Raw genomic sequence first — 22,391 nt, 5'->3', positions numbered from 1 at the left:
TTCTAAATTGATCTGTAATTAACCATTCGGTAGCTATCCGGACCACACAGTGAAATATGAACAGTATGTAAGGGTTAAAGTGAGACGCCAGATAGAGAGTGCACAAATGATGAGGAGCCTGCCTCATTTGCAGACGGTGACATGGTGTCCCGCCTACAAGGCGTGGAACCGCGTCTCCTTTTCACGAGGATTCCACTGGGGACAGAGGGAGATACCGAGAGCACCATCGATGGCCAGGACACGGGGTGAGTAGCACCAAGTATGACATTAGCAGATAAGTACCCCTCGTTAAAACCCTCCGGCGAAGCCGGTGAGCATCTTCTGCTCGGGTGACGGGCTGTATCCTGACTGCAATGGAGGAGGAGACGGGGACAGGCTGGGCTGGATGATTGAATAACACTAGCCGCCTTCTGAGGAATAACGGTGGTGCTCACTGTAATAGCGAGTAAGTTTGCTATTAATCTGAGGCAGAGAACAGCAAGAGACGTTAGCTGCTGTTTAATTAAAGAAACGACACGATCATGAGTTGTGATTGATTACGCTAAACATCACAAGGTTGCAAATGCAGCCTTTCAATGCACCAGTCGGTGGGCTTCTGTTAACCACAGCTCTGATCCTGACTAATCGATCACCAACAATTACGCTTTAAACATTTTAAGTTTAAGTTTCTGATTAAACAAGCGTGGATGTTATATTAATGATGGCTGAGAATGAGCTGCTAAGAAGACATCAGCCTTCTCAATTGCCAGAGGATGACTGTTATCGCACTCTGGGCTACCAGAAGATAAATTTGCCTTAATTGTTTTTTGTTTTTTTAAGAAAAATTACCAAGGCTGTTTTTTTTTCCTGAGACAGCAGCTATCGTATAACCAGAAGGGGCGCCACTGCGCACGATCAAGTAGGCAACTAGCTGTCATCAAAGTTAGGCGCTTCTCAGTTTTTCATGTGTGAACCCGTTTTTTAATGCCCACCGGCCTGGATGGGAGCCCCGAACCACATTTAAAACCACAGTAAAATGGCGTCAGAAACATCCGGGTCGCGGTGAGAAGTAGCTGGTGGCGCCGGGGGGATACAAAAAGTTGGGAGTCTTTTGAATTTAGGCTCCGACCACACTGTTGGGTTTCTTTTCAGGCTTGAGCTTCTTAGCAGTAGTTGCTAAGCTACCACCACAGCGCGTGCAGCCAAATAAAAAGCTCCCAGTGCGCGCGGCAGCCGCGAATCCAGTCACACCAGCCAGATGACAGGCCCGCAGAAAGTGGAAAGAAAATAGTTCCCATCGCTTTTCATCAGTATGTCTGCTCTGTGCACAGTCACCAGAAATGGACAAAACCAGCAGGTATTTTGAAATGTCGAGGAAGGAGAAACACAGGTGTAGTCACTGCATAGTCCTGTGGGATAAAGTAAAGGGTATCGATCACAAGTAAATACAGTGCCAGTACTGCCGATACCGATACTTTTAACTTAGAAATGCAGCTTATGTAGGGAAGAGCAATGTGTCATCACTTATGAGGTGAATCACCATCAGTTTGCAAATTCCGAGCACATTTTAATCACCACTGTGATTTTTACTTTCTGCAATAATTAGTTAAAAAAATAAAACACACTTCATTTTTTATGAGGACCTGTGATGTAAACGTGTCTGTTTCTAAAGGACTTTGGTTCAACTTCTGATGTCTAAATGTCCTATGGGCTATAAATAAAATAGATGTGACATTCGACACAAAAACCGTGACATATTTTATAATATCCCCAAAATAATGTATTTAACACAGTTCAGCGGGCAAAATACTGAACATAGAGGTTAAAAACAAAGTATTGATGCTATTGTGCTATTATTAATTCAATACCAATACCAGTGTTGGTATTGATACTTTTTGGACCAAGCTGCCTACCTCTAGTGCACCTCTGGTTCGCTTGAATGACTAAGTTACGCAGATTTATAGACTATCCATAGAGAGCTTATTAATAACAATTGTCCACCAATGGAGATTATTTACTAAAAACACAAACCTTGTCTACAGAATATAATTGGATATGTTTAGTAAGAAAAGCACAAGGGATACCTGATTTTAAATTCTGGCTGAAAAAATGCATTGTAACTTCTTACATTTACAGAAATGTATCCTGAAATATGCCTGATATCAGTTGGTTAGTTACAGTAATCTTTGTCTTTCAGGGAACAAGCAAATAAGAACAAATATTACTCATTTTACTTTTACAAAATGATACATGACTCTTTTACTAACCACTATTGCTCATGTGTTTGTTGTGTTTCATCACTGGCTGTGGTTTCAGTTTTTGACCTAGCTGTTTATTAACATAAATATCTAATTGGCCAATCACATTGCAGCATCTCCATGCAGTTAGACATGTATACATGGTCAAGATGAGCTGCTGAAGTTCAAACCAAGGATGAGAATGGGGAAGAAATGTGAACAACTTTGAGCGTTGTTGGTGTCAGCCAGCCCATCTGACACCAACAATGCTCAGATATACTGGAATTGTCCTACACAAAAATCTCTGGCGGCTTACAGAGAATGGCAGCTCTCTGGGTAAAAATGCTTTATTAAGTTTAGATGTGAGAGGAGAATGGCCAGACTGTTTTGAGCTGATAGGAAGGTAATAGTAACTTACTTACAACTCGTTAAAAGTACAGTAAAGATGCAGAATAATGTCTTTGAACGGCAACACAACATGTCAAACTTTCAAGCAGATGGGTTCTGGCAGCAGAAGACCACACTGAGTGCCCCTTCAGTCAGCTAAGGACAGAAAACTAACGCTACAATTCACACGAAAATTGAACAATTGAAGATGGGAAAACATTGCCTGGTCTGATAATTTCTGTTGCAACATTCAGGTCGTAGGGTCAGAAATGGCATAAACAACATGAAAGCCGGGATCCATCCTGCTGTGTATCAACAGTTCAAGCTGGTGTGATAGAATGGGAGATATTTTTTGCCTACTTGAGAATTGTTGGTGACCATGTCCATCACCTTATCACCATAGTGTATCCACATACTGATGACTGCTTCAAGCAGGATAAACTGGAAGCAGTTCAAGAAACCGGTTTCTTGAACATGAGAATGAGCCCACTGTACTCAAATGGCCTCCACAGTCTCAGTCCAATAGAGCACTTTTGAGATGTGGTCATAGATAACGTCAATATGCGGGCCACAAGTTTGAGACCCCTGGTTTATAGTAACAGATACTTTTTGCTTGTGCAGATATTTAGCCACATGTCATTGCTGAATAGGGCTGGAGGCTGGACTGGGACAAAAAATCATCCCTGGCCGATGGCATAAGTTTGATTATGGATATTGAAGCAGTCGTATTGCAGCATGTGACAATAATTAAAAGCTACGCTTTAGCTATTAGTAGTGGCTCATGGTCATTTTACCCGAATCCTTGAGTCTCTCCCTTTCTAAATATGTCCCTCTATGTATTTTCTTACCACGTTAATTGAATTTTCCTTGTCTCTTCCTCACTTCTCCACAGCTGGTGCTAGCAGCAGTTAATTTGCTGTATCTATTATTAGTTTCTTTTTATTGTCTTCTCTCAGCTCCACCATCGCCACTTCTTCCACACAAAACTTTTTCTACAAGCTGCGTGAGCACACAGCGACAGTAGGGGAAGAGCTGGTCGTGTTAAGAGATTTGACTGGGAGATCCAGTGTCAGTAATAAAAATGAACAAATGGATTGTTGTCGGCGCATCCCAAAAGTGCGTCGGCCCACCGGGAAAATGCCCGGTATGCCAGATTACTGGTCCAACTCTAGTGCTGTACATCAGTACAAGAACATGTGGAAAATGTTTTTACTATATTTTCTTTGTAAGAGAACAGGCCTTTTAGCAGATATTAGAGATCAGAGATTATATAATGGACAGTCTGCAAAACCAGTATTCTGTCATGTATTATTAATTTTTCCTCTTTCTTCATCATAATCAATATTTATTTTAGGCATAATTCACTCAGTGGTATTTTCAGACTCCACTGATAACTTGTTTACTTGATGTAAATGTTAATGCTGTGCATCAGTCTGTTAAGCTGTGTTCTGACACTATCACATTTGAGTGATCCCCTGGTCCAAAGATTAAAGGATTAGTGCATGCTAATTATTTAAAGTACAAGAGCTTAAATCTTTATCCCAACTTTGATCAGGAGAAGCTGGCATCTGCGGTGCAATGATATACTGACAGCTCAGGCTGCATTCTCTAAAGAATGAACTTAAACTCAAGAACAAACTGCTTTATTTCGTGACTGATCAAAGGAGCACGGTGTCAGACATCACATCCACTGATCATATAAAATGGCAGGCAAATGTATTTATAGAACAAACATTCAAACTCTTTAGAAAGACTGTCCTGGAAATATCACTACGCTGGTAAATCTCTAGGGAATACAGTTGTTGGTTCAGTTCGTTTCACAAAGGTTTGTCTCCCGTGTAACAGTAGGGCAGTGCTTTACTTCGCAAATGAGTAGCTGAGCTTTACAAAGCGCTTTGTATCCTGAAAGCACCCTGAATGCAAAGAGCCATTTGGGAAACAGCAGTGTTTCTTTTCTTTACAGCTGTCTCCCAATCAGACGGCTTTTCCTGCTCGCCTCGTGTCTGAGCAGAGGGGGATATCGGTGTGTTGCCAAAGACCGGTCCCTGCTGTGCTCTTCCTGCTTTTGTATCGTCAAGCTTTTTCTGTTGCAGATCGTGAAAAATATGTTTAATAAGCGTCAGTGTTCTGCTGAAATTAGGTGTTAAAGGTGAGGCCTGACTAAACAAGAGTGCAAATAAAAGTCAGAACAGTTATAAAAACTGAATTAGGCTACACGAGAGTGAGCGTTATAAAGGAATTTGAGTTCAAACGGAGCAGATGGCCAGAAGGTAACAGCCCATATTGTTCCAATTAATAACCATTTTCCACACAGTTTTTGGATTCGTACAAGCTCTATTTATCTTTACTTCTTCATTGCCAAAATACTAAATGTGAAAAGGAAATAAAAGAGACGTTTTCAGTAATAACTAAACTGTAATAATTTACCGGTGTAATAATGTTTTTGCATAGAGGGTGCAGAGCGAGCTGGAAATGAAGGTAATTAGGTTATGCTTTGCAAATAATATGCAGATATGTCAAGGGCAACATAATTCAGCAGACCAGACTCAGCTGGCAGAAAGCTTGACCCAGCCGAGATATTTATGTGACTGTGTGTGTGTGTTTGTGTGGGTGGTTTTGTGAAACAGTCATGCTTATTGATCTGTTCTCTGACAGATTCAGTTCACTGAAGAGAAAATGCAGCAACTGAGCGAATTGAGCTTTTGGGTCTGCATGACCAGGCTGTGTTTTTCTATGTTCACAGGGGAGCTGACACAGAGGTTTATGCAGCAGAGCTGTGACAGCGACTGACGCTTTCAACAGTTATCAGTTAGGTGATGTACAACCCTAGATTCATACTAATATTCTCATTGTCTGACTCCACATAGCTCAGTAAGGCAGTTCTTTGTATTTTTAATCATCATTTATTTGAAGAGTAACATTTAAATGTAGTGGTTCAGAAAGTCTCTGAATGACTGGTGTTATTTATTTTCCTTGTTTTTCTACAGGGTGCTAACTAAAACACGGCCATGCCTCCCCCATCTGACATCGTGAAGGTGGCTATTGAATGGCCTGGTGCCAATGCTCAGCTAATAGAGATGGACCAGGTATGCATGAGTACGACAAATGACATAAATCCTCACAATGCCTCTAAGAACTTATCTTCTTCTAGCTATTACAGTGAATCATTCAATTCAGTTCAGTTTTATTTATGTAGTGCCACAACAACGGGTCGCCTCAAGGCTCTTTATGTTATAATGTAAAAACCCTACAGGAACAGAGAGAGAATCCCAACAATCAGATGACTCCCTATGAGAAAGCACTTGGCAATAGTGGGAAGGAAAAACTCATTTTTAACAGGAAGAAACTTCCAGCAGAACTGGGCTCATGGAGGGGTGGCCATGTGTCATGAGTGGTTGGGAGGTGAGGGGAGGAAGACGGGCCAAAAGACACACTGGAAGAGAGCCAGAGATTTATAATAACTAATGATTAAATGCAGAGATGCGTGGGCTGTAAAGAGTTGAGTGAAGAATAAACGAAGCGCATAACAGGAAGGGGAGTAACAAAGGAGAGGAAATTATGTGCGGCTTTAATGTGAAAATTTCATGTATGCAAAATACGAAAGTGCCCCAACTGGCAGATTTGATAGATAGTGCCATGTGAGGAGTGATGATTCATGATTCCTTTAAGTCCTTTAATGTTGAATTTTTCAAGTCTGTAAGTTTCTTTCCCCTCTTTGCAGAAAAGACCTTTGTCCTCAATAATTCGGGAAGTATGCGATGGGTAAGTATTACTCCTGTATGTTTTAATTGTTTCCAAAGGTATGTTCTGCAGGATTACTTAAAATATTTGAGATTTATTTAGTTTCTAAAGTGGTAGCTATAATGAACTAGACTTTGGTGATTAGTAGAATGTAATTATAATACTGAAAGCTTTATTACAGATAGCTCAATCAAATGGAAGATCTAAGGAGCACATTAGTTAACTAACTAAACTGTAAGAAGCAGTGAAAGCCCAGAAAAAAGATGAGACATGTCATTCTCTTAGATCTGCGTCGTGAAAGTCTATGTGGAAAAGCTAAACATGAGAAAATGCTTATGATGACCACACTTACTGCTGCAACACCACACATAACCCGACTCACCTCTTTCTAACCCCCATTGTTGTGTTTGGACTTTTTTGTACCTAAGTGATGGCTATTACAGATTCTATCCCACCCATCCAGCTCTTAGCCTGGCTCCATCTACCCACTGCCTCCTTTTACCATCTGAAACAGAAAATTCTTTGCACTTTACTGTAAACACCCACTGAGTGATTCTCCTCCACAGCCTCTCGTGTTTGCTGCTCGTGTAAATACAACTGCTGAAGGCAACAATCTGACTTCGAGCAACCTTTTGTTCATGCATACCAGAGTATGCTGCATTGCATTACATTTCTACAGTGTGTTCTACTAATTTTCTTCTTTATTTTCCTAGTATTCAAAACTGATATTGAATATTAATTCTTTAGCAAACATTTTCTCTCTGCTTTTGTCTCCAGCTGGTCTTTGTCTGGCTCAGAGCAGTTTGCCCTGCGTTATGCTGATGGTCCTCAGCTTTATATCACTGAGCAGGTGAGCTTCATTGTTTTCTTCCTAATCTTGAGATGAGGACTTTATGAATCGATACTGAACTCTGTTGTAATCCTTTCAGAGTCGTGGCGACATCAAGAATGGGACCATTCTTCGATTAGCAATTTCTCCTGTAAGTGAAAAATGTGGCATTTTAAGTGCCATAGCTATACATTTGCTGGAGAAGCGCTCTCTTGTGTGACAAAATAAATACAAAAATATATTAAATGCTTATGTTTTGCATGTCTTATAAGGTGCACTCACTGTTAACAATAATAGCCATTACTACAAACATTAAATCAGCCAATCACGTGGCAGCAACTCTGTGTATTCACACATGTAGACATGGTGAAGATGACCTGCTGAAGTTCAAATGAAGCATCAGCATGGGGAAGAAAAATTATTTAAGTGACTTTGGATGAGGCGTGGTTGTTGGTGCTTGACAGGCCTGTTTTGAGTATTTCAGAAACCGCTGATCTTTAGTTAAATAATAAAAGCAAGGTGTACCTAAAAAAAAAAAAGGTTAGTGTATATATCTTGCAGTTTATAAGACACTGGTCTCATAAAAGATCACATTAACATTTGCTATTGTAGCTAATAGAAAATTATTAAAATGTATTATTCCACATGGGCTATAAGTTTCTCCATATATGTTTACAGTAAATTCAGTGACCTGGACAAGGTGATGAAGGTATCATGACACTGATTGATCGTGTTTGTCTCTGACAGGCTCGTGCTGCTCGCCAGCTCCTGGAGAGGATCCAGTCCCATGGCATCGATGCTCGCCTCGAGGCTCTGAAGGAGCTCGCCAAGCTCTCCGCAGATCCAACCTTTGCTGCAGAGTTCATCAACATGGAAGGCATTGGGACGCTGGCTCGTCTTGTGGAGAGCGGCACTCAGTGAGTTTCTTTACCCCTCAGCCATTCAAACTGATACCATTGGTGACCTTGTTCTTAAGGTCAGAGGTCAGGTTTTCTGAAAAGCTTATACTACTTGATACTTGTGAAGGAGGTGATGTAAGATTTTGAAATTGATACCATAGGTGCATCTGACTGTGTGTTGTATCATCTTTGTTGAATTTGCAAAGCTTGGCATTGCTTAATGGCAGTGCTGTAAACTGCTAAGGCTATTAGCAATTTTTAAAGAACATCAGTTTCCTTTACTTTTGCTGCTTCCCTCTAAATCCACTACTTGCACTTTTAAGCTCAGTTCACATTCATTTAGTGATTTTATTTATATACTACAGTTGAATTACTTGTGGAGGTCAAATAAAGCCACTTAGTCAAAAAGATAAGTTTTGGCTTTTTAAAGTCTGCCCTCGTATCAGGATTTCTGTAAAGTTAATCTAAATGTTAACGTGTGATCTGAAAGGCCTGCCCTGACTGTACTTCACTCCCTTCAGCTTTGGTGAAATGTTGGCCTTCACTCTCACTGCCTTCCTCGAACTAATGGATCATGGCATTGTGTCCTGGGACCTTATCTCATTGTCCTTCATCAAGCAGGTACTTCTTCCAACAAAAGAACAATTCATAGGACACATTTTTCATTTCAGTGAAACACCACTGTACAACTTTCCACTTTAAGAAAACAAAACTAAACTTCAAGTTCTTCTTTCTTTGACCTCTTTTTCTACACAAATGCCGGAAATGTGTGGGTACTGTTGCTGAGCAACTACTCACATAATTTGGAGCTCATTCTGTGTTTATGTAAATAGTTTTCTCTGGAAAACTTCATCCAAGCCTTGGCAGCCACTTGGGAGAATTTTGCAGAACTCTTGATTTTGTTTTCTTTGTACTGGATAAAAATATTCTACTAAATTTTTATCCAAATGCACCAAATAAGCCAAGAAATGAAACAAAGAAACAAAATTTGTTTCTCTGTGTTAACGGGTTTTCTCTGTGCTCACTTAGATTGCGGGCTACGTCAACCAGCCGATGGTGGACGTGTCCATCCTGCAGCGCTCCTTGGCCATCCTCGAGAGCATGGTTCTGAACAGCCATAGCCTCTACCATCGGGTGGCACAGGAGATCACCGTGGGACAGCTCATCGGGCACTTGCAAGTGTGAGCACACACACACGCACAGGGGCTTCCTGCGCTCTGAAATGGGGGAAAGTGGAGGGTATAGAAGTGTGGGGTGACTGGATAGAAAAAGTTGCTGTGAGTTTTGTTTCTGTTTATGTGGATGGGTATGGGTGCACAGGCGATTCCAATCAAACAGCATTGCTGTTATAAGATTTTTGTTGTTGCTGAGAACTCCCATGAAAAGACCAAAACCAACAAGTTAGGAGGACACAAAACCCCCCAAAAGGGGGTCGAACACAGGACATGGAGAAAGCATACAACCTGAATACACAGGGTGGGCAGGGTGACTAATTGGGGCGAGGGGGTCAGGGAACACAGAGGAAGGAAAACAGCTGAAGAATCACGCAGTAAGTAATGCTGAAAACACCATGAACCAACCAAACTAACCAAAACTCAAAGAACTCCTAACCAAGAACCTGACGCATAGTGGTGATGGAAACTACTTTTACTGCATGTATCAGGCTGCCAGTTTCGTTATAATCAGATGAAGGAATGCCTGGTGTGAATGTTAGTGGTGACATTAAGTAGTTAATTTGCTCTGTTTGCTCAAGTGTACAAGTGTCAAACATAAGGCCCGGGGCCCAGAATTGTCCCGATGCAGACCTTTCACTTAAGAAGAAGGCAAAGAGAGCATAGATTTTCATATGTTTTACAGCTTTTCCTACTGATAAAAACCTGCTCCATGGCCATTAATACTGTTCTCACAATTTAACCCCAAACACTTGGGCTTAATTCTGTTTCTTACATATATCTCAGGGATTAAATGTGTAGATAAACGTATTTGCACTGACAGGATGGGGAATTTCACTGTTCTGGCCCATTTAGGATCAAAGTGGGCTGTATGTGGCCCACGATGTAAAATGAGTTTGACATGCCTGCTCTGGTGAGTTTTCACAGCAGCACGACTGCATATGAGTCACTCGCAAAATCAAATCAAATCTCTGTGCTAGTTATAATGATGATACATTTTGTGTTATGAACAACAGTGGAGCCCTATGAAATAATGAAAATGAATCTTCTTCTTTTGGATACTGCCTTTAGGGGGCGCATCATCTGCCTCCATGTCACCCCTGTCTCATCCTCCTCTCTCACACCAACCCTCTGCATGTCCTCCTTCACTTCTTTCATGAATCTTCTCTGTGCTCTTTCTCTTTTCCTCCTGCCTGGCAGCTCCATAGTCATCATACTTTGTCCAGTATATCCATTATCCCTCCTATGTACATATCCACATCATATATGCCTCACTAATAATATTAGGTATAAGATCAAAAAGCATTTTCTGTTACGATAAACTTAAAGTTGGTTTTGGTCTTTTTATTGGAGTAAAGCCAAAGTTTAGAAAAATGTCACATAGCAAAACTAAAGACTGGTGCAAAGAAGACGCTTCTAAAAATCCTGCACCCATCCCAGGTGTTTGTTTTAATGGTAATTAGACTATTTTTTTATGCAGTTAGCCTGTAGTTTTGTTCCTGTGTGGAGATTTGCAGAGCATGCTACTTCTAACTGGTTGTTGCGCTGCTGGATATTCCTTCAGGTCAAACCAGGAGATCCAGACGTACGCCATCGCTCTCATCAATGCTCTCTTCCTGAAGGCACCAGAGGACAGACGGCAGGTCGGTGCACTGCACTAACAGCACAGAGACAAGGACCGACCTAACAGACCTAACTGATATACTAATATAAAATCTTCATATTTCATCCTAAAGAAACATATGTCTACATAATAGACATTGATTCATAACATTTGTGGTGTCAGAGAGCTGCAGACAGTGGCTCACCGTGGTTTCTAATGTGCGCACCAGTAGGCCAATTAAAGCTAATTTCATGAACAGACGTCTGTCTGCCAGCTGTCACGCTGTGGATTCAGCCATCGCCGCAATGACAGTCTCACTCCAGATACTTTCCTTTGAAGTTTGTACATTTGTTTTGCTGTAGTTTTTCCAGAGCAGCTCAGTGAGGTTAACTGGCCACCCATCTGCAAGCGACTGATGGTTGTTTGCGTCTTTTAGAAAAAGAAGGCAGAAAACAGAAAACAATGAGTTTTAAGAAAGCAGCTTCTTTCCATTTAAGGACTGTTCCCAATGTTATTCATGTGTAATATATCACATCACATTACATTGCGTTTCTATTTCTATTTTCAGTTTTTAAGTTGATTCAAGGAGATTCGAACAAAAACAAATTGAATCTCGAGTATTTTTGTTGTTCAGATAAATGTACAAATACCGAAGATGGAAGTGTTTCTGTCCCACCTGTCACCGCCATCCGTCCTCTCTCTCCTAACTCCAGCATGCTTCAGAGTTTAACCTTGTTTAATACACCTTACATGCAGTTGTGTGCTTTTCTAAATTATTGTTCTCCATGTAAACTTTGATTTGCAGTTTATGCCAGAAATTGTATTGTAACATAGAAAACACAACATTTCTTGAAATAACGTCCTATAATAAATGTAGTAGTACTTACAGTATGTAGACGTTTTCTACTCGGTTTGAGCAAAACGCTTTCTAACTACAGGCAGTCTCACAAACGCATTCATGATCTTAACCTAACAGTCACACACTCAATTGGGCAATTTGGGGTACTTTGAGATGCATACTAGAGGAGCTGGGGATCACACCTCAGGCCTTCCAATTAGTTAAACAACTTGCTTTACTTCCTGAGTTACAACTCTCAATTAAAATGTTTTAACTAAGCCAAAGAATTTAGATAAAACTAAAAAAAACATTACTTGTTGCTGTCCTCTGTTAGTACAAACCCTCCATTTACACAAATCGACTATATCTGTTTACATTTTTTAAAGGATTTTTCAACAGCAAAACATGACACCTTACATTTTTTAATATTACTTTTTTAGTTATTTTTAGTTTTAGTGATTTTAATTGTTACTAAGGCTGTGCAGCTGCAGATTTGCAACACCTGGTTTATACTTAAAGTTTCCCAAATGCAAAGGTGCTAAAATCCTCAGTCCTCATTCAGCTTTAAAGTTCTAAAAAATTCAAGTGTACACTCAATTATATTTAATCTCAAGATAAAGTATTTTCCTTAATTTACTGTGAAGTGCACCAGTTTCGTTTTTGCCGTAACAGGAAACGGTATGCAAAGGGCTTTTAATGTTCATTTATCTCCAGTTGCTGTTGTTGACCACTGGAGGGCGAAGTGATTATACTTAGAGAAACAGCAGAAATGCATCCTGTGTTTAGCTCGCGCTGTGGCATTACAGTAATTACCGTGTAAATGCCAGTTTTCACCTCATTTAGCAAATACGCATAAAGTAGCACCTCAGCTTTTAGATATATAGATCTCTCCGCATCAGTTTTTGATGTTTTTCTTTTTTCTTATAAAAGAAGAGAGGCAGGGAGGAATCAGAAGAGACTAACATGTTTACAGTGCACACATGAGAGCAGCCAGTAAGCCTCAGTGATTTGCATGTTTAACGGTAGTTCTAAGCATCATCCTGCTACTCTGTGGGTTGATAAATCCTGCCGTGGGTGATGGTTTATAAACGTACTTTACGTCTGGTGCATTAGGTGATGTGTGACTGCTGATTTTTATTTGATGCTGTTTCATGTTCTTATTTCGTTGCATGCTGTGACGGTGATGTATCTCATGGTCCATGTGCGTGCACGTTTTATTTCCATTACTGTTACACCCACACTACTCCTCCCACTCTGAACCCGTAGGAGGAGTATACTAACCCGCTGGAGCAGCACCTCACCGTGAGTACACATCCCTCTTTAGCTCATATCATCTTTTCCACCTCTCTTTCACTGTCTGATCCTTTCTGTGTCATGGAAAGCCGCTGCATAAACCCTCAAATTAAGCCAGAACCATAGCTTGCTGCACCAGCAGACAGACTTGTCACCGACTGTGAGATATTTTACAGAAGGTGCGAAAGGCAAATGGTTTAAAGCATAGATCAAAATCTAGCTTTAGATTATTTCTCATTTATCCATAGGTCGATGTCAGTAAAATTATCATTGGGTGCGATTCTAGTTTGTAGTAAATCATCTTTCCTAAATTGATTTTTGTGGAGTAATGTCTGTCTTTTCCCTCAGGAAATGGCAAGCTCTTTGGCTCAGAAACACCTGCGCTCCATCATCCTCAATGTGAGTATCAAGTCTGAAACTCAGACACTAAAACGTAGCAGAGCTTTCATTTGATGGCTGTTAAGCTTTCCAAGTACTTTAAACAATTCCCATTGAAAGTGTCAGGAACTACTTCCAATAAAACTCCCGAAAACCTTGGTGATACACAATACTTGCTTTCATCCTCCTTTGAGACTTTACAGTGTTGGCGTTTGGTGATGGTTTCGACCCTTGAACAAAGAGCTGGTCACAATTTGGAAAATGGAAAGCTTTACTCACTTGCAGGGCTGTGACACAGAACCAGCAAATGTGATATGGGGCCAAGTCTATGAAGTGGAACAAAATCTCCTCTGAAAATGATTCCTTTTGGCATTTGTCTGAAAGCGCCTGGTTGAACTGGCTGCAAATGGCTGCAAGTTAGGAAGTGCTGCACTCAAGCCTCCTGGAATAAGGAAATGTCCTAGAGCAGCTCCACCATTGTGCTCTTTCATGCACTGTTAGTGTGACCTGGTTATCCACTAGATAAATGTCTGTGCTATTTTATTTTTTATTGTTATTTCAGACAAATTGTAATCATGGTGCATGTCAGAAAAATGCTTATCTTGCTTCTAATTAGAAAAATAATACAATTCATTTTTGTTATATTCCATCAGTAGCTTTGGTTTGTTCTGCTTCATATGATATGCTGCTTGTTTACAAATTTGCAGCCATCATAAAGGCTCAGCTAAAATCCCTCTGCTCCTCCTTTCCAGCACGTCATCAGAGGAAATCGACCAATCAAAGCAGAAATGGCACATCAGTTATATGTGCTGCAGGTGTTGACTTTTAACCTTTTGGAAGAACGGATGATGACAAAAATGGATCCCAATGACCAGGTAAAAAAGTGGAATAATGAATTTGCTATGCAGTGGTTTGTGTGATTTGAATGTAAAGTAATCTGATCGTCTGGAGCATGTTTAAAGAAGCAACATGTTCAGCTGAATGGAAACAGCAGGATCCTGAAAAAGTGTAATTAGAGACACCCTTCTACCAGTGACGTGTGCACTGTCAGAGCTGCTTTAAGTGTAACAAGTGGACCAGAAAATTAAAGTTTTCCTGTATTTTTTTCCACTGCTTGTTTACAGCCATTCACTCTCTGCCGATTGCCTTTTTCATCTCATTCCTTTGCAGCTGTGTGTTCCTGTTTATGCTAATATGCTCCAAACATGTTATTTTTTCTCTCACAGGCTCAGAGAGACATCATTTTTGAGCTACGCAGAATTGCCTTCGATGGAGAAAACGACCCCACTGGCACAGAGAAAAGAAAGGCCATGTACACCAAGGACTACAAGATGCTGGGCTTCACTGTGAGTCTCCGCTAGAGATTTCAGTTTCTTCTGGAATGATCTGGAGGTTGAAATCGACCCAGTTTGGTGCAATTCTTTCTGTCTCTTCACTCACATTATCTCTATTTAAAATGCAGAACCACGTGAACCCAGCTATGGACTTTACCCAGACGCCACCAGGGATGCTGGCTCTGGACAACATGCTGTATCTAGCCAAAGTTCACCAGGACACGTACATCAGGGTCAGTGCTGGTCTCATGCATGACTTTGCCGAGTTTACAGAGCCACCAAAGTCTTCCACAACATGTTAACACGTTTCCCTACTCATGACAGATTGTTCTGGAGAACAGCAGCCGAGAAGATAAACACGAGTGTCCTTTTGGTCGCTGTGCCATCGAACTTACTCGAATGCTGTGTGAGATACTCCAAGTTGGAGAACTGCGTAAGCAGCTTTGCATATGTTGCTGTTGTATTTCAGTGTCACTCTATCCCTTAATGTTTTTTACATTTTTGTTAAATTTGATATTGAACTTGCTCCTCGATTGCAAAATGGTGTGATATGGAAGAAGTGTGTCTCCCTCATGCTTCATGTTTTTCATTTAGAAATCTTTTCTTCTGTGTAGCTAATGAGGGCTGCAACGATTATCATCCCATGTTCTTCACCCATGACCGGGCATGGGAGGAGTTCTTCTGTGTCTGCATCCAGCTGCTTAATAAAACTTGGAAGGAGATGAGAGCCACAGCTGAGGACTTCAACAAGGTCAGATATTAACATACACAACACATTTACATGTCAACATTTCCACCCTAGACAACCTTTTATATCATTTGAAATAGTATAAACCATACTGCCACATGTTAGACCATGTGATTGATTGATTGGTTTATAGATGGATGGTGCAATGGTGCAAGCCTTTTCGTAGAGCCACTTATATGACAGCCATTACAAACCCCAAATGCTACCTTTTCAAACTCTGTGAACTATTAGTATAGTTAATTGTGTGTAATTAAACTAAACACAGATAATATAGTCAGATTGTTTGAAGTTCCTGGGAATAATTGAAATGGAATTCTCTGGGTTTAGTTTAAAATACATGTTTAATTATATTTACGTAAATTTAACTTTATTTATCTGTGTTGTGGAGTAGAGAGAGTGTGTGACTCCTGAGGCTCTGCCTCCCCTTCTATTTGTATTTCCTATTCTACTGCTAGAAATTTAAAGAGACACAAGTAAATCTGAGCTCTGAGACTAGAGTGCTTTCTTTTGGCTAATATGTTATTGTAAAGTCTTTAAGATATCACCGTGCCGATCATTTGATCTGATCATGTGAAAATGAAGGCAAACTAATATGGGAGAAATCTGATCTATTTCCAGTCCCTTTAGACTGATTATTTTCATGGTAAAACTTTCTTTGAAGTAGAGTAACTCCACACTCTCTCGTCCTCACCTGTAATCATGCACCTTGGACTCTGCACTGATTTTTGTAATCAGATTCACCCAAACAGTGAATATTCATGACTTTGGTGTTCCCCACGATTTTCTCTTTTTTCAGAAGAACACATGAATTCAGTTTTTTTTCTCTCCATCATTAGGTCAAGAATTTTACTTTGTACAATATGTCGGCAAAAAATGTTTGTAAAACATAGACCTGTCTATGAGCCACGGCTGTACTTTCCTTCATTAGCTAATTTTCAAGTGGTAATCTGAAATAATTAAGTGCTAATTATGGAAAAGTCACCACGCTGACATAACCTAACTAAAATGATGATTTAACGAGACGGTACGATTGTAAACACGAGCACTCAAATGTCATACCAAGTGCAGTGATGTTGAGTACAGTAGGTGCTCATCATTACCAAATACACCATCCATCCAGAGCGGACTGTGTTTGACAGGTATCACTGTGAGGAACCTCAGGCGTAACACTGACACATTACTGTAGCTGCTGTGTTCTGCAATGTGTGACCGAGCAGCTCACTGGAGCAAACAGTTGAAAGGTTTTCGGTTTATTAAATAATGCATGACAGTTACTACCTCGAAAGACATTTAATGAAATGAACAGGGATACACAAAGCTGTTTTGTGTATAGAGTGCTTTAAATATTAATACCTTTTAAACATATTTGAGTCAGCAGTTTTAGCTTCTTCCCTGGGGAATGAGGGTTCATTAAAAGCCAGTGTTACTACTCTACTGTGTACTGTACCCATGTTAGCATTCGGGAGAGTATGTCATCTTTTCTTACTCGTCTTTTGTGTGTATATTTGGTTAAACCCTCACCAGGTGATGCAAGTGGTCCGTGAGCAGATCACCAGAGCTCTGGCCATGAAACCGTCGTCCATAGACCAGCTGAAGACTAAGCTGCGAGGCCTCAACTATTCAGAGATTCTGCGTCTGCGGCAGTCAGAACGAATGAGCCAGGATGATTTCCAGTCTCCACCCATCATGTCAGTTTGTGTCCACACTACTTTTCTTTCTCATTACCTGCCTTGAGAATGTGGCTGTAATTTTTTTTCCCCCTTTGCTTCGCAAGTCTGTCAGACTGTTGTGGTGTCTGATCCTAGAAACACCTGCTGCACTTGGCGTTACTGCAAAGTCAGGGCGAAGGCAGTTTTGAGTTCTTTGGGTTGTGTGTACATGTTTGGACATTTTAGGACACATGTCAACATGATAGCATTAAAGATATGACCATGAAGCTTTACATTGTTGCTGCTGATGACAAAATGAAGGTCAAGAATAGGCGGGTGCTGGAGGTAAACCTCACTCACATAGTGTTTCCCAGAAGAGGCATCTCTTTCGTCTTTATCTGGTGGACAAGCCAACTTTGTTTATAAAGCACTTTAAAAACAGCAACCACTGTCTGAAGTGCTAAACATAAGAATAAAAATACATTATAATAAAATATTTAATAAATGAAAAAAAAAATTGGCTCGAAGCCGAGCAGAGGAGGTGCGTCTTAGGAGCAAATTTGAAAATGGCCAGTGAAGAGGCCGGTCCGATGTGTAGTGGCAACGAACTCCACAATTTGAAAGCTGCACCTGCAAAAGGCTTGTTCCCTCTACACCTCCACGCACAGAGTGGAAGCTGATTGGCTGAAAGACCCGGCAAGAAGAGGATTGGACTGCAGTAATGGTGTCTGTATTGAGATTGATAGCGTGGGAAAATGGTAGTGATGTGAAGAACAGACTAGCAGCTGAACACCCAGGAAAGCAGGCAGATGAGTGATTACAGATCTTCCTTATTGAACTTCAATAAGGAGGCACAGGCTTCATTTTAAAATGAACTCAGACCAGTGAAGATAAAAGAGGAGTAATGTGCTGACTCTTCCATGTTCCAGTTAAAATCCAGCAGTTGCACCAGCTTGAAACGAGACAGGGAGCACTCACCAATGTACAAAGACAGAGCTGTGATAGAGGCATGGATCACTGTTTTAGAGTGACCCATGACCCATATAGCTGCACTGCTCTGACTGTCCAATCTTAAGTCATTCTCTGTCCTAAAACCCATGTTTGTCACAGTAGGTGCCACTGGGCCCACGAAAACATGGACTTTCCCACGATGCTTGTGTACTCGGCTGTGGTCGCTAGAATTTGAGGAGTTTTAAATCCTATCCGAACTGTGTTCTTTGCGTTTTTGTGCTGCAGTGAGTTGCGGGAGAGAATTCAGCCCGAGATCTTAGAGCTCATCAAGCAACAGCGACTCAACCGGCTGTGCGAGGGAAGCTGCTTCCGTAAACTGGGCAACCGTCGAAGGCAAGGTACAGTACAGCATCAGAGCAATCGCTTTGCTCTTATGAATGAGCGCTGATTGTAAACTATGCACCTTGTCCCCTTCTTTTATCTAGAAAAGTTTTGGTTCTGCAGACTCTCTCTGAATCACAAAGTGCTGCACTACGGGGACTTGGATGAGTCACCTCAGGGTGAAGTGCCTTTTGAGCTACTCAGTGACAAGAGTAAGACACTATAGTGGTTCCATCTGCCTGATAATAAGTCTGTCATAACACAGACAATGACACTGTCACCAGCGGAGCACGCCGCGTCCGTCACAAGGCTGACCTTAATAGGTGAATATGATTATGTGTTTGTTTCTTCTGTTTTTCCCCAGTCCCCGTCTCTGATATTAAGTCTGTGGTGACAGGGAAGGACTGCCCTCATATGAAGGAGAAAAGTGCTCTAAAACAGAACAAGGTAGTGTCATTTTCTTTCTTTTTAATTGCCATTCTAGTCTCATAGCTGCCCTTTAATTCTGTGCTGCCGCTCGGTGTAGAAACTCTGTTTGACCTGCTGATTCCCTCAGGAGGTGCTGGAGTTGGCCTTCTCTGTCCTCTATGATCCCGATGAAACACTTAATTTTGTTGCACCCAACAAATACGAGGTAAGCTCATATGTGCACGATAACACGACAGCTGTTCTTCCTTTTGTTTGGCACATGTGAAAACTTAAATCTGCACTGATTAGTATTTCTATTATTAAAACCTGGTTGTTTGTGTGGCGGGCTTGGAAAGAATTAGCTTTAATTCCCCCTGAATTGCACATCCTTGTGGAACACTTTAGCATCATTAACTTCTTTACTTTGTTTTACAGTCAGCAAATCTACTGATTTGCCTTAGTCTCACAGCTCTCATCATCCTCATTTCCAGCGACAGCAGGCAGCTGAATAAGCTCTGACAGATTTGCTGTATGTTACCTTCCCAGCACTAAACGGCAGACAGATAAAGTTAGCAACCAGCTGGTGAACACAGCAGCTAAAGAGCCAGATATTTCCCTTGGCAATTGGTGTAAAGCAGAATGTGAGTTAATATTGCACTTACTTTTGCCAGGTGGATGGAAACACTTCCAAATGAAGTCCAAGTTGTTCGGTGTTTGCCACTTATGTAAATTGTCAGCTGTTTGCTAATACATTGTCTATATTGACTTTAAAAGGTGATAAAATGGGTGTTAATGCAGGTTTTTTTATTATTGTAAAACAAAAAAAATATTTCAAAAGTAGCGTAAGAGGCTGGTCCGGGTGTTCGTTGTATAACTTTCAGCTAAAAGTCTAAAAGCTGCTGTCAGAAATCAGCTAATATAAAAAACCAAAAAACTCTCCTTGGATGTTTTCCCTCATATAGACTTGGCTGTGTTTCACCTTCATGTTTCTGTGTGTCCATATGTGCAGTATTGTATCTGGACTGATGGGCTGTGTGCGCTGCTGGGCAGAGAGATGGGCAGTGACCTGACACGCAGTGACCTAGATACTCTCATCAGCATGGAGATGAAGCTCCGCCTCCTCGACCTTGAGAACATCACGATCCCGGAAGCGCCGCCTCCTGTGCCAAAGGAGCCTAGCTCATATAACTTCACCTACAACTACAGCTGAGATGTGTGTGTGCGTGCGTGTGTTTGCAATGCATGCATGTGTTTGTCAAGGACGAATATGCTCAATTTTTTGATGAATTTAGCGAATATGTGGAAAAGGCTACTTTGATTTTTTATTTTTTTTTAAACATTTCAGAACCTTGGAGGCTTTTACTTGTTTGTGATGCTGGATAGGAAAGATATGTTTTATCGCCTGATAGAGAGGTCAGAAGTCAGGGTTTGGTAGAGAAATGTTCTCCCGGAAGAGCTGAAAGAGATGAAATGAGAGAATCTCATCTGTCGGAGCAGACTGCAGATTTTCTCTTCTTGTTGTTTGCCATATAAAGGTGGACATGAACACAGATGAAAAGATCAAAATCTACAAATGAATGTTTACATTTTAGTCCAACTTGAAGCATGAGACACTTGCCGTTTCCACGGCAACTAAGAACGAAGTAGCCAGTTTTAAATACTGTGTTCACTCCGATACTGCCTGCTACTCCATGTGTACAGATGTACAGTACAGTGTAATCACTTCCACACCGTGCTCCTCATCGTGGTCTTATTAATATTAATATATCTCATATGCAATGGATTAATTTAAAAAGAATTAGACATGTGAGAAAGCTTGAGATGTAAGATGTATAGCGCAGAAGCAGGTAATGTGTAACGATGTTCCCTTATTCACTTTGTTTTGTTTGTCATACATGGGACAAAACGTTTATCAGTAGGAATTATAGCTTTCCAGAGTCCAAATGATAATATAGAAAAGAGATGGTGAGGTGTAACTAAATTTAAAAAATGTTATTATAAAAGACCAGAAAACTGACGTGTGGTTACATTTGGGAAGTTGGAATATTTGCATTTAAGCATTTTCTTTTTCTTAAGGGTGTCCACACATGATGACACAGTCATATATCTGTTGTGGCTTCAGTTAACTGAGTAGCATTGATGCTGCTTCTTTCTTCACACCACTACACTCTTTTCATAGGCCTGTTACGCAGTGTGAACGTACTCTACCATATAAAGGATTAATGAAATTGTTTAAGTGTTTCTTGCCAAATGTAGGTGTCTGTAAGTGTGTGTCTGTGTGTGCAGATTTTTTTAAGTCTGTGTGTGTTTTTGTATGTTGAGAGACTGAGGGCAAAATCTCTATATTTAAGGTCACGCTGCTTGTTAAAGTCGGGGTCAAAGCCCTGACATCAAACACAATTAAAAGACATAAATCATGTGAACTTTTTTTCAATCATAGTCACTGCATTGCCTTATCATACGCTCATATGTTGATAATGAAACACTACAACACACTAAGATATGCTTATATATCCGCTCATATGAAGAGTTCATAAGTGTTGTATAAGCAAATAATTATTTATAGACACAATATAACACACTTCTAATACTATTTCATGTCCACATATGTTAATAGTTACAATACTGTGCAAAAGTCTTGAGCCATCCCTCACTTCTTTATATGGACCCAGACTTGCTAGTCATTTTTAAAGTGGTCTTGAGCAATAGTTCTCCATCCTTTCTATCTTTGTCTTTTTGTTAATTTTCAGTCCAGTTCTTGCATGTGAGCATTTTCAAATTAATGTTTTCTTGTTGTTTGTGAAGCCACTTAACACCAACTTTTGAATAATTTACTCATAAACATTAACTAAGTCCTAACTCAAGGGATAAACCAGTATTGTGTCTACATATAACAGACAGCTTAACAAAAAAAATCAAAAACATGTTTATCCTCAAAAAGCTATTCGCCCCCAAAATTGGCATATTTCAGCATGGTACACTGTGCGTTCTTAAAAGGACACTGGATAACAGCAGAGGCCTAAAAAAACCCCAAAACTGTCTACAGCAGATCAACAATGTGTGAAGCTCATGCCCGTAAGAAATAAAGATTAAAAAAATTAGTCCTGCAAAGACCGCACACATCTATTGATCCATCTACTGTTCACTGAAGCCTCAATAGCAACTTAACGGCAGCTGAGAAAAGGTTGAGGCATGCCAAATTACCAAAGAACTGGACTGAAAATCAGTGGTGGTTCAAATATTTGTCACTATATATGGTTGAGGTCAGAACAAAGACACAACAGTGAGTATGGGTGAAGTGTTGGGGATCTTATCCAAAAATTCTGAGTGGAGAAAAGTACCGTCAGATTTTGATCCACCATGCAGTACCATCTGGAAAGTACCTGATTTGACTCATTTTTCATTATTACATTGATCCCAAACACACTGCCAATGCAGTAAAAGCTTTGATGGAAAAAACTTTAATGGAAAAAACCCTGTGAAACACTATCAGTCATGGATTGGCCTACCCAGAGTCTGGACCTCAGCATTATTAAAGCCCTGTGGGATCATTGTGAAAGATAA

General features: G+C 40.5%; 1 protein-coding gene across 5 annotated transcripts; it reads left to right on the top strand.

Annotated features, from left to right (window-relative positions):
* The first annotated feature begins 124 nt into the window (after nt 1-124).
* Nucleotides 125-20,844, top strand: elmo2 (engulfment and cell motility 2). 5 transcript variants are annotated; one of them, XM_005739469.1, is made up of 23 exons: nt 125-245; nt 5,347-5,411; nt 5,591-5,689; nt 6,325-6,365; nt 7,122-7,194; nt 7,274-7,324; nt 7,921-8,090; nt 8,594-8,693; nt 9,102-9,253; nt 10,809-10,887; nt 12,952-12,987; nt 13,327-13,377; nt 14,109-14,231; nt 14,583-14,702; nt 14,819-14,923; nt 15,015-15,123; nt 15,305-15,441; nt 16,963-17,126; nt 18,324-18,436; nt 18,524-18,631; nt 18,784-18,866; nt 18,976-19,053; nt 19,837-20,844. In XM_005739469.1, the coding sequence occupies exons 3-23, from the start codon at nt 5,612-5,614 to the stop codon at nt 20,035-20,037; spliced, it is 2,172 nt and encodes a 723-aa protein (XP_005739526.1). In that variant the 5' UTR covers nt 125-245; nt 5,347-5,411; nt 5,591-5,611; the 3' UTR covers nt 20,038-20,844. The 5 variants fall into 5 exon arrangements, with proteins under 5 accessions (XP_005739526.1, XP_005739527.1, XP_005739525.1 ...); XM_005739470.1 differs by having other exon boundaries at nt 5,347-5,416; nt 9,102-9,247; XM_005739468.1 differs by having other exon boundaries at nt 5,347-5,416.
* Nucleotides 20,845-22,391: the final 1,547 nt, after the last annotated feature.

The sequence above is a fragment of the Pundamilia nyererei genome, unplaced genomic scaffold (genome assembly GCF_000239375.1).
Source record: "Pundamilia nyererei isolate P.nyererei 1_Seehausen unplaced genomic scaffold, PunNye1.0 scaffold00092, whole genome shotgun sequence".
NCBI lineage: Eukaryota > Metazoa > Chordata > Actinopteri > Cichliformes > Cichlidae > Pundamilia > Pundamilia nyererei.
This window is presented reverse-complemented; position numbering and strand designations above follow the sequence as displayed.

Coding starts and splice junctions, on each gene's coding strand:
- elmo2 (XM_005739469.1), top strand. CDS start 5,612: ATGCCTCCCCCATCTGACATCGTGAAGGTGGCTATTGAATGGCCTGGT. Junction 8,694..9,101: donor CATTGTCCTTCATCAAGCAG/GTACTTCTTCCA, acceptor GTGCTCACTTAG/ATTGCGGGCTACGTCAACCA. Junction 12,988..13,326: donor CGCTGGAGCAGCACCTCACC/GTGAGTACACAT, acceptor CTTTTCCCTCAG/GAAATGGCAAGCTCTTTGGC.